Source organism: Heliconius melpomene, chromosome 7, assembly GCF_056956725.1.
Source record: "Heliconius melpomene rosina isolate 202511_hmr_F chromosome 7, ASM5695672v1, whole genome shotgun sequence".
Classification (NCBI taxonomy): domain Eukaryota; kingdom Metazoa; phylum Arthropoda; class Insecta; order Lepidoptera; family Nymphalidae; genus Heliconius; species Heliconius melpomene.
In genome coordinates, this window is record NC_140395.1 from 10,604,321 (window position 1) to 10,619,953 (window position 15,633).

General features: G+C 32.2%; 2 protein-coding genes across 7 annotated transcripts in view; one reads left to right on the top strand and one right to left on the bottom strand.

Moving 5' to 3' along the window:
• The window catches only part of LOC146537816 (uncharacterized), a 134,411-nt gene extending 122,580 nt beyond the window's left edge, over nt 1-11,831 (top strand). For 5 of the 6 annotated variants that reach the window (XM_085188957.1, XM_085188959.1, XM_085188958.1 and 2 more), the window contains 11 exons: nt 200-298; nt 546-798; nt 5,221-5,307; nt 5,584-5,681; nt 5,976-6,068; nt 6,473-6,616; nt 6,913-7,043; nt 7,659-7,838; nt 8,169-8,312; nt 8,635-8,718; nt 9,057-11,831. In XM_085188957.1, coding sequence (XP_085045083.1) covers nt 200-298; nt 546-798; nt 5,221-5,307; nt 5,584-5,681; nt 5,976-6,068; nt 6,473-6,616; nt 6,913-7,043; nt 7,659-7,838; nt 8,169-8,312; nt 8,635-8,718; nt 9,057-9,162 — 1,419 coding nt within the window. In that variant the 3' untranslated portion in view covers nt 9,163-11,831. The remainder of the gene's footprint in view (nt 1-199; nt 299-545; nt 799-5,220; nt 5,308-5,583; nt 5,682-5,975; nt 6,069-6,472; nt 6,617-6,912; nt 7,044-7,658; nt 7,839-8,168; nt 8,313-8,634; nt 8,719-9,056) is intronic. The other variant, XM_085188963.1, reaches the window with a different exon arrangement.
• On the bottom strand, nt 11,375-15,380 carry LOC146537817 (cytochrome P450 6B5-like). The gene is made up of 2 exons (XM_085188966.1): nt 12,889-15,380; nt 11,375-12,557 (listed from the first exon to the last, which is right to left on the bottom strand). Exons 1-2 carry the CDS (start codon nt 14,243-14,245, stop codon nt 12,388-12,390), a joined length of 1,527 nt encoding a protein of 508 aa, XP_085045092.1. The 5' UTR covers nt 14,246-15,380; the 3' UTR covers nt 11,375-12,387.
• Between the last annotated feature and the right edge of the window lie 253 nt (nt 15,381-15,633).

Consider the following 15,633-nt stretch of genomic DNA (forward strand, 5'->3'; position numbering starts at 1 on the left):
CTAAATATTTTTCCGATATGGTGTTATACATATGTCCCAGTGGACACGCATACTAATTAACTAATGGTATATAGTAAAGCATGAAATATCAATGTTTTACATACAACTGTACTATCACACATGTACTTTATTGAATTCAAAAATATGAATTTAAGAATGTTAATTCATTAATTTTAAAATATTATATTCTTATTTTTAGGGTCGGCCAGGTACACTCGGACCACCAGGAGTACCGGGACTTACAGGACCAAAAGGAGAAAAAGGAGATGCAGGAATTAACCTCCTAGACATTTCAATGGTGAATCTTATGCAAAATTCTTTATAAAAGACTTTTTCAGTATTTACACTGTTCAGAATTCCGCATTTATCTCAATAGTCAGAAATGAGTGACAAGTTTCTCTGTTCTCAACCTTTTACCAAAATTTCAGATCTCGCATAATTAATAGCAGAATTGACCACACTTTATCCTAAAAGAGTGGAGAAATTAAAAAGTCCAGAGTGAGAATCGAATGCACATAAGTTAATGTGGTTTTTAAATTAAACAGTTAAAAGGCGACAAAGGTGATCGAGGTTTCGATGGGATGCCTGGGATGAAAGGAGCTCAAGGTCCTCCAGGGCCCTCAGGGTCAGCCACTAGTTTAGAGCCCATGCAGTACATGCCGGGACCTCCAGGACCTCCAGGGCCCCCTGGACCTCCTGGGACTCCAGGAATATCTATAGTGGGACCTAAAGGCGAACCCGGTGTTAGTTACGTCGATGAACCTGTACACGGAAGCACTAAATATTATGGTCGGCCAAGTATGTATTGTTATTTATTATTGTTAGTGTTCCAGCTAAAAATATTTTTAAAACGCGCGGAGCGCGTGCCAAGTTTCTGGGTTTCAGAACTGGCGAGCAGCACCGTGTGTTATTTTACACGAACCATTTGAAGCCACTTTTTACCTATTCGTAACTCAAAAACTATTCCACCTAAAGCTGTCATATTTGGCTCAAATATTTAGACCCCCTACCTGTATACGTGCATAAAATTTCATAAACACAGCTCAAACAGTTATTTAGATAATGACGTCCAAAAATCGTAAATTTTTAGGGGGGTGACTGACCTATAGACCTTAATGTTAACCAAGTTCCAGATGATCTAGAATGGTGAAATTTAGCATCCGGTTAAGTAATTAGGTGTATGTCAAGGGAAAAATCCGAAACTAGTATTTTTTTAAATATTTTCTTATAATTTTTCAATAAATAGATTCAATTAGTAACATTTACTTATAGCACCTGTAATGAAAGCATAGCAATCAAAGTTAATGATAACTGATTTTTAGGCATAGCGCCTGCCAACAAAATAAGAGCAATGCATTTTTTATATATATTTGCTTTTATTTATGTCACACGTTAGTAAATATTTTATTTGTTTTGTAGACTAACTTCACTATTACTTACGTAAGCCATCTCAAACAACACGATGCTTTCAAGTATATTTTAAGATAAGATATGTCTCCATTTGTAGCTGAAAATGACTCTAATTTATGTCCTGAGAAAGCCTGTCATCATGTGGACTTCAAGGGCTTCACGTAAAAATATAAAAATATAATAAATGGATTAACATCCTTCATTATTATTTATTACTAGCGGACGCGCGCAGCTTCGCTTGCCTATTTAAGGGTGAATTCTAATAACCCATAAAACATGTGTTCAATGAAATATTTTTAAGTCTAAATTTCAAACTTATAATAATCGGTGGCGTTTTAAAAAATTTTCTATACAAACTTTCAACCCCTTATTTGCACCCTTAGGGGGTGAATTCTAGAAAACCATACAACATATGTTTAATTATATACGTTTAAGAGTCTGAATTTTAAATTTTATGAATATTTGCACCCCTAAAGGTTCTCTCTAGGGGGGGAATAATAAGAGGGGAGAATTCTAGAAAACGATGAAACACGTGTTCAATTAAATACCTTTAAAAATCTAAATTTCAAATTTTATAAAAATCGGTGCCGATTTAAATTTTTTTCCATAAAAACTTTGAACTGATATTTCATCTCTTTAAGGTTAAATTTTTTCGAAATCCCTTCTTAGTGGATGTCCAGATTACGAAATTAAACTTTTGTCCAAATTTAACGTTTCTACCATCAGCGGTTACGGCTGTGCGAGCGTCTTATCTCAGTCAGTGAGGACAAGTCCTTTTATATATATAGATAATTTAAACATTTTAGTACTTATTATACTAAGAGCATTTGCATAGTCGATTAACGTATTTGATATTAAATACCTGAAGAACTTTTATTAAATTAGTGAATCACTTTTACATTTTTAAATATAAATTATTATAAAAAAGATACATTTAAAAATATAAAAAAACCACTCTTCCGAGGGCGGGACAAGGGACCAAGCCATCGGGGGCTAGGGCTCCAGAGAGAGGAACCTCCGCACAATACGTGCCGTCTCAAGTAATACTGCCTTCTGTATCCGGTTCTTGATCCAACAGCTAAGCGATAGTCTCTTAAGGTCTTGGTCGAGGCTTTTCGCTATTAAACCGTTAACCGAAACCACTATCGGCACAATGATAACAAATAACAAATTATTATAACAAATTATTATTACAATATTTAAGTACTAAGTCCTATAAGGGTTCTGTTTTATTGCTTTCGAGGTACAGAATCCTAAAACAGAAAAAAATACACTAAAAAATAAATATAAATAAAAGCTTTTAAAAAGTAATTATATTGATAGAAATATATATAAAATTTAATAATAATATACTATCTGTAAGGTCAGTCGTGGCACAGGGGCATAAAGTGCGACTGTAAAACCTGACTGGTTACTGGTTACTAGTTACTGAGTGTTTTAACACTAGGTTCTCTCTGTCTACTCTTCTGTGTGCGGGATACAGAGTGAAGCTGATTTGATTTTTATTGTGAAACATTGTCAGCCTACCAGCTATCTTAACAGAAGTAATTATAAAGTAATTATTAACAGTAAAAATTTAAGTAATTGTTAATAAAAAAATAAGAGAAAAAAAGAGAAAATTAAAAATTACTTAAACAAAATAATAAAAAAAACCAAAATGTGGTGTCGTGGGACACCAGTTAGGAACGAAGTTCGACGAACGACGAGTCCTTCGGCTAATGTAGAATCGACACAAATTGCAAAAAAAGTCGTGCTCAATTTTATGTAGGTTTTCTTGATTTTTCTCTTAAATTTTGCTGATTTGTTTTTATTTAAGTACAAGAAAGTATTTAGAAAATTCAGTATTTTAGGAAATAATAAATTACTTAAAATAAAAAAACATCGTAATTCAAATTATCAACTAAAAAAAGAAAGAGGGAGAAAGAGAAAGGTATTATACATTACTCGTCTGTGTATGCGACTGTCGCGCCTGCGCACGTCTCATTTAACGGTTTTATTCCACGCATTTTTCTTACGGTTTTACTATCACATTTTTTTCAGTTCGTTCACGCAGCGAAATCTCTATCCCTTCCAAGCCTGCCGTAAGGAACTTCGTTCCAATAAATAAATCCGCTTTACGGTGTATCCCACACATAGCGGGGTAGACAGAGGGAACCTAGTGTTAAGACACTCAGTTCCCCTCTTTCCATCGAACTCTGGAGGCATTGCGTGTTGAGTTATTCCAACAAAATAATAAAATTAGAAAAAAATAATAATAAATTTATCAGATTTCTAAACGCAGCATACATTAATTACTTTATAATCTGACAACTGTCATTTAATCAACAAAATAAAAACTATAGTCGAGATTCATAGATAAATATAATCTAAATTCATATATAATTAAATATCATCTTAAGAGTAATAAAACATAATATTATTGACTATAATAAAAAAAGTAAATACCTAATTATATTAGATACATTTTATTGTACGAAGGCGCTCATATTTTAATGGTTTTTTTGGCCTGGGTTTCATGATTTTACTGGTTTTAGGAACACTTGTAAAAACGGCAGAGAACGAAGTTAACCTTGAGATCATATCAATTCAGATTGGTACCGTCAGCACTTAATAAACTTATTGTTTATATTTTTTCCAAGACATGTTGAACAATGAGTCGTTCAATAGAATTGCTTGTGGGTGAAACAAGAACCTTACACCGAATTGTTCCAATGCCTCCCGATGGGAGCTGTCTCTTCCATGCTATTGCATATTCTTCGTTTGAGCGTATTGATATACAACAAACTAATAAATTGCGCGAGACTATAGTAGAGTACGTATGTCGTAACTGGAATGATTTAAGTATCTACACTAGCGCTCGAAACGGGAATCCTGACTCTTCTAAAGAAGACATGCTTTGCTTAACTACGTACGGAGCTACTTCCGAAATAAAGGCTGCAGTAGATTTGTACAATATTAAGATAGAAGTGTATTATCACATTGGTGTCCTACTTGGTTTATTCGGCGAAGAGAAATGTCCTATGAAGCGCTTACTCTAAACTATGTTTTAAAAAGAGCAACTCTTGAGTTTCTTGCTATAGTAGCTTCCTATAGGAAAAGTACTTGTAATGGCCAAATTGAATAAAGAATATTTTGATTTTGATAACATTATGAACCTTCCTACTTATAATTTCTGTACAAAAAGTAATGATATCCCATCAAAAACATAAATGTAAAAAGAAAGCCAAGTTCTGTAATAAAACGTATGCTTTCAGCGATAAAAGAAGTGAGATGTAAATGTATGCCAAGTTCAATGGTCAGTCTTGAAATTTATTTTTAACAATATAAAATATTTTATAACAACTGAAAATGCCCATTCTTCTTACAACTTGGAGACTTCATTTATGTGTAATATCTGACTTGGCTAGTTTTCAAATTAATTTACATCGATATTAATGAATGTATTCAAATTCTATTCTATTCTATTAAGATTCTATTGTAAATTCATATGAAAACTAGCCAAGTCAGATATTACACATAAATAAAGTCTCCAAGTTGTAAGGAAGAATGGGCATTTTCAGTTGTTATAAAATATTTTATATTGTTAAAAATAAATTTCAGGACTGACCATTGAACTTGGCATACATTTACATCTCACTTCTTTTATCGCTGAAAGCATACGTTTTATTACAGAACTTGGCTTTCTTTTTACATTTATGTTTTTGATGGGATTTACTTTTCCTTATCTACTTTCTGAAAGTATATAAATTAAAATTTAAATTTTGTTAGTGATTGTATACTTTTTAAATTCACGCTGCTATATGGAAACAGTTGCGAAAAGTCCACTAGATGCAATAAAAGCACTTAAAGATCTAGAGGATCTTAAGGATTTGAAAGATAGACATAGAGATCGATTATGTAAGTATTAATTTTAAATAACAATTTTCAAAATAAACGTAAAAAAGTTATCTATTTATGATATTATAGTATTTTATTTGGAGTCATATTTTATTACCCACCCTGGGTATAACAAACATAGTATCAAGGCGTTCCTTTATCCACTTGCCACCTGGAATCAAGACATGATGCGTTGAATGAAAGTTGACGCAAATGGACTTAGCTGGTTTACGGATTAAATATTAAGGTATGATGATGATGATAATAAAGATGGATATATGTACATTTCTTGTCCAGCATATCCAGCACACGAATCGAGACACTATGAGGAAACTCAACGAACTCAAAATGTACCAGGCGCTGCTGTTTTTCAAACGACAGAAGAAATGCTGAGAGTATGTTTATATATTTTATTCTTTATATAGTATCAACGTTTAGATAAATATTAATATTTCATATATTTTCTTCATGTTTTTATAAATATTATATGATCATTTAAAGTCAAGTTAAAGTCAATAGTTTTTATAATAACGACAACAATGAAACAACTTAAGCTATTTGTATTGTATTTAAATAAGCACATTGTGTAAACAATAAAAACGAGACAATACTAGAACTTAAATTTTTTGCAATGTTAATGAGAAATAAAATATGTCATATATTTTTCTTATGATTTATTTATTTTATAGCTTGCGTCCTCCAGTCCAGTTGGAGCTCTTGCTTACGTCGTTGAAGAACAGGCGTTATTCGTGAAAGTCAATTCTGGTTGGCAATATGTATTGGTAAGTATAGAGATATAAATATAGAGAGGCCTATGTCCAGTAGTGGACGAGGACAGGCTGATGATGATAATGATGATGATGATGAAGTATAATAGAGGTTGAAGTGGCGCGACAATATGTCGTTATACCAAAGCTGAAACATGTTAGATTGAATGCGAATGTTCCGATTCGAATCCGATTGCTTGAGAAAATGCTGATAAAAGTTTTTTTTTACCTTTTAATCTTAATAATTGTAATACAGCAAAACAAGGTATATATCGATGTAAAATATTTTATGTTTATAGATTTTCTTTATTTAACCCATCTAAAATTTGTGTAGGTATACGAATAAGAAAATTATTTAGTAAGCTTTACTTAAATTTCTTTACGAAACTATTTTAAATATATTTTTTATCATATTAAAGCTAGGATCACTAGTGACGTTGTCAGCGCCGGGGACCACCACACCAGCGCCGCAGACGCCCCCACTGCCCGCCGCCAGCCTCGTCCACGTGCCGCAATTGTCCAATTTAATCGACAATATTCCTATAACGCCGACGGGGCCCAGTGTAAGTGTATTGAAATATAAATTATATCTTAAATATTAGTTATTGACTTACAGGATTTATTTATTGTAAACACGACAATAGTGGGTTCAATTCCCACTCAGGGGAATAAGATATTTAATATTTTTATTCTGGTACCGATGCAAAGAATAGTGTAGAGTTTACTCAACACGCAAAGAAGAATTCTATGGAAAATGGGAGACGGAAGTGTCTTAACATTACATTCTCAGTTCCTACTAGCATGCTATGTGTGAGATAGAGCGTAAGCTAAAAAAATATTTATTATAAATAACTTTTAGCTCCGGCTAGTAGCCCTCAACGAGCCACTATCGGGTAATATGCACGGAGTCCGCCGCGCTGATTACGCGTGCTACCGACAGGCGCGGCGCGCCGGGTTGAAGGGAACCTTCAGGGCTTTCCTCACCAGCAGGCAAGGATGTCAACTTATTAATTACTAATTTTATAAAATAAGAAAAATATAGTGTTCATGTACCATTTTTTTCCAACACTGACGCAACATATCACGATCTTTTATGATCATTTATTTAATAATGCATATTAGTACTAGGACCACGACCACTGTTGAGAATTTACTTTTTTTTTATTTAATTTTACAAATTTTTTTCGCCTATTACTTGGGTGAAATAATATAACTAGTCTATAATAATAGACAAATGGTCACCAGGCTCTGCTTGTATAGTTCATAACATAACATTGTTTATAATATGTAAGATAATAGAAAATGCACGAAAAAATATGAATTCAATTTTGAGGCCGTTGTGGCCCACGGGCATTTGTGGATCCACTCGAGGGAATAATTTTTTATTTATTAATATTTTCAATTCTTTGCTCTGGCACCAAGGTAAACATCCCCCCATTGAGTTTCACCTTGAGCCTCGAAAAATTCGGCGGAAAATGGGGAACGGAGTGTCTTAACACTAGGTTCCCTCTGAGTACCCTGCTGTATGCGGGATACAGCGTGAACCTGATTGTTATTTACTTCTTTTTATTTTATTTTTTTATAATTTAAATAATTATCTTTCAGAATACAAAATTTAGATTCCACAGTGCGTTACGCGGACAGACACTTGCCGGTGATAAACATACAAGGCGAAGTTCTATTTAAGACATTTTCGGACATATTCGATGGAAATGGTGGTATCATAGCTGGAGCACCCAGAATTTACAGCTTCAACGGAAAGAATATTTTAATGGATACTAATTGGTAAATATATGGTATTTTTTTATATTATCTTGGTAAGATTTAATTATTTTAAAGTAGATGTGTATATTTTATTACAAACAGAAATAAAAGCAAATAAATCTTATTTTTTTTCACATAAAAATTGTATACCAGTCATGGCTTTACCAAGCGTTTGACTCTAAACGCGAAAGGTTATGTGTTCGATTCTCACTAGGGGAATTGAAATATTTAATATTTTCATTTCTTCCCTCTGGTGTCGAGGCAATGCGCGGCGTTGACTTACGCCAGTCAACACACAATGCCTCCAGAATTCGGCGAAAAGAAAAGAAAAGTTAATTATTTTTTTGACAGGCCTCAAAAACTAATATGGCACGGCTCACACGCGAGTGGAGAGCGCGCGATGGACACTTTCTGTGAGGAATGGCAGAATGGAGAACCCACAAGCAGAGGAATGGCAGCCTCTTTATATTCTCATAAACTGCTGTCACAAGAAAGGTATAACTATATCCTATTTATACAGTAAAATGTAATTTCATCGTCCACTAGCATTTGCTTCACTCGCAAAAATATTTAAAGAACTTATCCTACTAACATATAGTATTATGTAAGTTTGTGACGATGGAATGTTTATTCCGCTTTCACACAAAAAACTGCTAAACATATTTCGATGAAACTCTACAGTAATTAATATAGCTCATACGTCAGAATAACACAAAAGCCACAATTTGTGTATTTTATATAATTTGGCTAAGTTTAAGCGGGCGAAGCCACGTTTGGGTCGCTAGTATATTGATATTTAGACATATATTCTCTGCAGGTACTCTTGTAACAACCACTTTGCAGTACTATGTATAGAAGCCACATCACATATTAATGTGCGAAGAAAACGCGATATTTTAAGGTAAATAGGTTAATTTTACCAATAATTATACTTTTTAGGGGGACTTATTCATTGGACATGTTTCACTATCATTCTCTATTATACATAGATAGATCTCTGTCTGTCTAAACAATTTTTTTAGAAAATAAAAAAGTTTTGGACAGAATGTATAATTCGATTCCCACTTGAGGAAATGTAATATTTAGAAATTTTCAATTCCTCGCTCTGGTAACGAAGCAAATCACAGCGTTAAGTTCCGCCACTCAACGCCAAATACCTTCAGAATTCGGACAACGGGGAACGGGAGTGCTACCTAATTAAAGCTTACACCATATTAACTTAAATGTGTTTTTCCTCAGGTATAACTTAACCTCTTTATTAGACGACGAGGACTACCTTTACAACGCCGAAGAATACCAACAACTTTTAAACGAGATATTTGCTCAACCGTTTAGAGGACATTAGTATTTCTTATTCATCATCACACCCAGACGAATTTGCTTAAAAACTAAAAAAAAATATTTATATTATTAACATTAAAAAAATGTATTTTTTTCGGAATTCCGTCAAGAGCATTTTTTTATTAAGTCACTTTACATTTAATTAACTGGAAAAAATTAAGTTCAATCGACCTTATAAGACTTTTCATAGAGTTATTAAAATAAGTACAGCATGTGTTAGAGGATTCTTTATTTAACTCACATTTTATATGAGATTTACATTATAATATTAAGCTTGGTGTTCACTTGAGATTCCTTAAAAAATATAGCTTTTAGCAATATCATTCGCTTACTTTAACCTATTTGTAAGGCGTCGTGTAATTGTATATAATCATATTTATTATATTTATAAAATATTCGGCGGAAAGTGGGGAACGGAGTGTCTTAACACTAAGTTCCCTCTGTCTAGCGATTGGGCATGTGCATAGAATTACTGACATTTTAAGAAAACAGACTAATTTATATTGTTTTAAAATTATGTTAATATTTAGTCAATAAATGGAATTTCGCACTTTCGATTACAGAAATTGTATTAGCTCGGACAGTGGAAAGAATAAGAAACAAATTTTAATAACAATTTTCTTTACTATTCTATTAAAATATCAAACTTTAAAATAAAAAATAAAATAGGTATTTGGTATCTCTATTAAACGAGTAGACGATGTAATTTGCATTTAATTTTTAGATAAACATGACCTTTATATGAACGACCTTCAAAATGCACTTAATAAAAACTACTGCAATAAAATTAGAAACGATCTAATATTCGTCGAATGATATGTGTAAATTATTATATATATTATTTGACGCTTTGATTTGTTTTTAATATTACTGTGAAGCTCATAGTCTAAAATATTTATCGTGGCATAGGGGAGTGTGACTGTAAGGTGACGGTTGTAGGTTCGATTCCCATTCGGGGGAATGAATTATTTTCCATTTCTTCTCTCTGGCGCCAAAGCAAAAGCGCGGCGTTGAGTTCCGCCTTCCTTTCTTCCTGCTACCGTTATATATGTGACGCTAGAAGAAAATATATTAGGAGAAGCTATTACTCGACCTATTCCTAGACCTAGTCTAGTCTAGCTACTACTAGACCTAGTCTACTGTCCGAGATCCTCTCTTTTGTTATCTGCATAATATTGTCGTATTTCAAGTGATGACAAATTTCAAGTGATCGTAAACAAGTCAGGCAGTTGCGAGTTCGAATCCGGTATTCATCTAAATTAAACAAAAAAATAATAATTAATTTAATAACGTTAAAAATATTAAAACTTTCGGTCATTATATTTTATTATCAATATCTTGTAAACTGTCTGGCTCGCGAATCTCACATTTATATTTCAATAGGTTTTTGTGTTCGCTTCTGGCATTTGTTAGTTATAAATAACATTACGTTATATAAATGTAATTATTTTTCATTAACAACCCTAATTATGTGAAACATACAATTAAATAACGGTTACTTACGTTATGTTATTTTAATAGTTTGAGAAATAATAAAATGCTTATTTAACTTAAGGCTTTGACTACATAGTATATTGGCATATCACGTTACTAATTGGTCCGCCGTGTAACCGCGATGATTGTGGGTTCAGTTCCCAGTCAGAGAAAATAATTATATTGATTTTCCCGCTTCGGTGACAGGACAAAGCGTGGCGTTGAGTTACGCCAGTCAACACGGGGTGCGTGAGTAACAGAGTGTCTTAACTAAGTTCTCTCTGCCTATTCTGCTATATACGGGATACAATTGGAATTCAATTTAAAAAATGTTAATAATATTTGTCCAGTAATTAACGAAATGCCATTTTATTAAATAAGTAACAATATACTCGATATACTAAGACTAATATGTTAAAGAATTTAAACGTCATAAGAACAAAAATGTATTGATTTTTTGTGATAGTTAGCTTATCCAAGATTTATTTGAGACTGTACATATTAATTTTAATTGCATTAAAGTAATATTGTAGTGTATTTGAGTGAATTTTTACCTAATATAGGCTATTTGTCCGACAGCTTGAAAGAAAGGCTAAAGTTTTATCAAAATATGTATAGCTTATATTGATTTTACTAGATAAAAAAAGGTAAATAAATAGTATTTGTTTTCTTTTATGACAAGCAAGTTTACCACTAGTTCCATAAGTAGTTACTAGTCGTTCAAACCTACATATAATATATGTAGAGTACATTTATGTAATCTGTAATACTGTTTTTATACAAAATTTACATATTTTTCATATTATTACGTTTGATGAGTTGAATAAAAGAAAATGATTACTAATTTCATTCTTCTTACGAAATCTGCACGTAATATATAAATATATTGATATTAGTCTAGTCTGGCTTCATAAAAATCAACCAAAATCAACCAAAATCCGCCAAAATCCTAAGAAACTTAAAGATATTTAAAACCAAAGAAAACGCAACAATTAATCATTGTATAAAAATAGTATCGCATGATAATAATACTATAATAAAAAAAACTTAAAAATATAATAGTTTAATGTATATTGTATTAAGACGTGACATACCAACAAGCATTTATGTACGTTTAGATATAAGCTTCAATATCGACTTATGTGTAATGCGGCCGACTATATTTATACGAGTAAGATTAAATGTTTTCAAAATAATCAATGTTTTGTTTTTTATTTAACAACGAGTGTCCTTTACGTAGTATGTCTTCTATCCAACCTCTAATAGTGAGCATTTGTGGCTCAGTGGAACAAATTATGGCTGTAAACACGATGGTTGATGGTTCGAGTCCACTCGATGAAATAAATTATCTTCACTTCTACGCGGCGTTGATTTTTCGCTATTCGCTATTCTAGCGGACATCGGCGACCAAATTCTCTTCTCATAAGGTGCTCTTGGTTAAGAAAGGTCAAGCAAAATGTGAAATAGAATAAAATATATTACAAAAAAAAAAATTTAAACACCGTTATAAAATATATATTCAAATTTTATTTTATAAAACGTGACTGCCTTTACGAGTATGTCAAACTCGTTTCCTTATCTCCAATATATTTATATAAAAAAACCAAGATCACCTTGCTTATGTCTGTAAAGGACAAATACAAAATATTTTAAATAAAAATATTACAATTATTCACACTAAATTGTAGACTAAATAATAATTATTTAAACAAACTTAAGTATTAATAAAAATGTACAATACGTTAAAGGTAATTAATTATTTTCTTCTTTTCAGCTTAAGTGGTAATCCTCCTATAAAATTTTCGGATACTATGGCCTTCGGATCAGGAAGAGGTTCCAACTTACTTATAGCACAGGGTTCTACTGAAAATTTTTGTAATACAGCAACTACCCCAGCCATAGCCAGCATTTTTCCTAATCTAGCAGCTGAAACAATTATAACACAGATATTATTTTCCTATTATATATTTTTATCTTATATAATTAAAATATACATATTTGGTAAACATATATCTTACACCAAGATTTTTCAATATATTTCTAGAACCTTATTTTATTGTATATGTAAAAAAACATGTTCTAACTGACTAGCACGCACGCACAGCCGTAACTGCTGGTGATAGAAACGTGAAATTTGAACAGATATTTACTTTAGTAATCTGGACATCCACTAAGAAGGGATTTTGAAAAATTTTAACCCTACAGAGTCGAAATAGGGATAGATAAAAATTATACATTAAACAATAGATAAACTTACCAACACAAGCCCTTGGGCCATCCCCAAATGGTAAAAATATACTACTCTTCATACTTTTAGAATCCAGGAAACGATCAGGAATAAATTTATTTGGTTTATCAAAATATTTTTTATCTCTATTTAAAGCTTGCGTTGGAATAACAATTCTAACACCCTTGTCTATAGTTAAGCCAATTTCAGGAAACGTATAAGTCGATGCTGTACACTTTCGCAGTAAAAATCCTACCGCAGGGTATAATCTCATGGCCTCGTAAAATACCATTTCCAAGTAAGTCATCTCGTTAATGGCTTCGTAAGTTATTTTATTATTATGTTTCTTTAATACAGTATCTATTTCTTCTTGTACTTTTTTTTGGCAATCCATATGGTATGCTAACTGATGTAACGTGTAACTTGATGCTGTAGACGATGTTTCAAAACCAGCGCCGAAGAAAACAAAAATTTGTGCTGCGATTAACATATCATCGAATTCAAGCTCGACAAGTTCCGGTGTACCATCATCGTTTTTGTTTTGTAATGACTCCACTACAATCTTTCCCTTTTTTTTAAATTCTAACATTAAATCGACAAAATCATTTTTTCCTGATGGCTTGTAGTTTCTATTTCTAAGAACGGTCTGTACTAAATAATACATAGAATTCTCTAAATCATCTGACAAACAATGTACGTGCTTACACAATTCTGGAAATATAAATTTAAACATTGTAGCTATCGTATCTCTTAATGTTCTATGAAATATTCGCTTTCCTAATTTTCTAAACTCTGACATTTCATTGTTTAATGAATCCATATCTAAACCAAATCCACAAACCCCAATGAAGTCTGTAGTGTACCGTGCCATTAATTCTCTCATGTCATAATATTCCATGTTTGCCAAGTCATCTGCTAGTATTTGCAGCTTCTGCGTCCTTTCAGTAATTATATGAAACATAGCCTTTAATCTTCCAGTACTGAAAGCTTGTCCAAATCGTTGCCTTATTAGACGCCATAAGTCTCCATCAGCAAAAAATAAATTTTTCATCAAAGGTTCAATAACAGTATCATGAGTGTTAAATCCTCTTGCATAGAAACTTTGAAAATCTGTTATCAACACTCGTTTAATTAATTCAGGATCCCGAATTACTAATTCTGGTGATGTAGCTCTATAAAAACCTACCACTTTTTCATCAGGATATTTCTTGTAAGCGTCGGTGGCCATCATTGCTATACTAGATTTTCGGATAAAGTTAGGTAAATTATTTCCGGCATATGGTAAAGGACGATCATGTTTGATACCTTTCTTCGTCCAATAATTAAAATTTCTGACACCATATAAGTATAATAAAATAATTGTTAATATTATTATTAATAACATCATGCACTAACAATCCAGAAACTGAACAACGACTGTGTGCGAATAAGAAAAATCAAGACTTCATTATTCCTGGCTAAGAGTGAAATATTTTATTATATAGTTCCGTATAAAAAAAATATGTGGTGATTATATACTATATTGTTAGCGTACTCGTGTAAAAGAGGGTAGATGTAAGTAGGGGGAAGTTGCTTGTAGGCAACGGCCCTGATTGAAAGGAAACTAGTTTGAAGTATTGTTATTGAGTACATATCACTTATTGCAATTATGTAGAATCTCTTTCCAAATACATTAGAAACTTATATATGAAATGTGTTTTATCGAGTTTTTTTAAAAACGTTAACCGCTTCCGATTTCTAACAATATATTATCAAGTACAGTTTATATTTCTATAATTATAAGCTCCTGTTAAATATAATGAATAATCACTTCAATCCATAATTAGGTAATCCATCTTTTTGGTTTTTTTTAGTGTCACGCTGTATCCCGCACAAAACAGGGTAGGCATAGGCAACTTAGCATTAAGACACTCCGTTTGTCATTCAGTTGCGGAACTGAACGCCGCGCTTGGACTCGACATCAGAATGAAAATGGAATCAAACCCACAACATAACGCGTTTTAAGTTACACTTTTCAGGTGCGGCACGACTGGTCTCAAGGCCTTTGTCTTTATTCTTATGCGTTTCAACTATTCGCTACCTTTTTAGAAAATATCGATCACGCTAATATGGTGCACATGTGTTCACATCACACAGGACACATGTGTTAATTGACATTTGAAAACCAAACCAAATTTGGGCTCCAAGATTTTACTTTTATTGAATTCCAATAAAGATCTCCAAAATCAAGTTTTTATGCATTTTGAACCTTTATAGCGGACCTTTTTAACGGACTTTTATAACGGATTTATATAACGAATTTAATCATCAGAAGGTAAAATTAGTACAATATTGTTAAAACCAACAAGATTTGGTTTTAAAATAATCTTCTGATTCATATAAAGTCTTTCTTTTGATTCTGTTGGTAAATCTCCTGTGGCTAATTACTGGTCAGCTGGTACCTTGATCTCGAACTGTAATGATAAAATATAAACATCTTATTTAATCAGTACATAGATAGAAATATTATATTATTATAAATATAGTGGAATCCTATGCCGCGTATTGCAAAAATGATAACAATTAAATATAATCAGTAGCGGTTATATAGTAATTGCGTGTATGTCGAGTCATTGTTCTTCTGCATCACAAATGACCATCATCATCACTTCCTTTCGAAAGGAAGGTCTGTACAGTGTATAAAATTAAATAAAACATATTTTACCATGGATTTGACAATATGTAGGTATAAAACGACATACATGTTGTAATTATTATAATTCGTATCAACGGGTC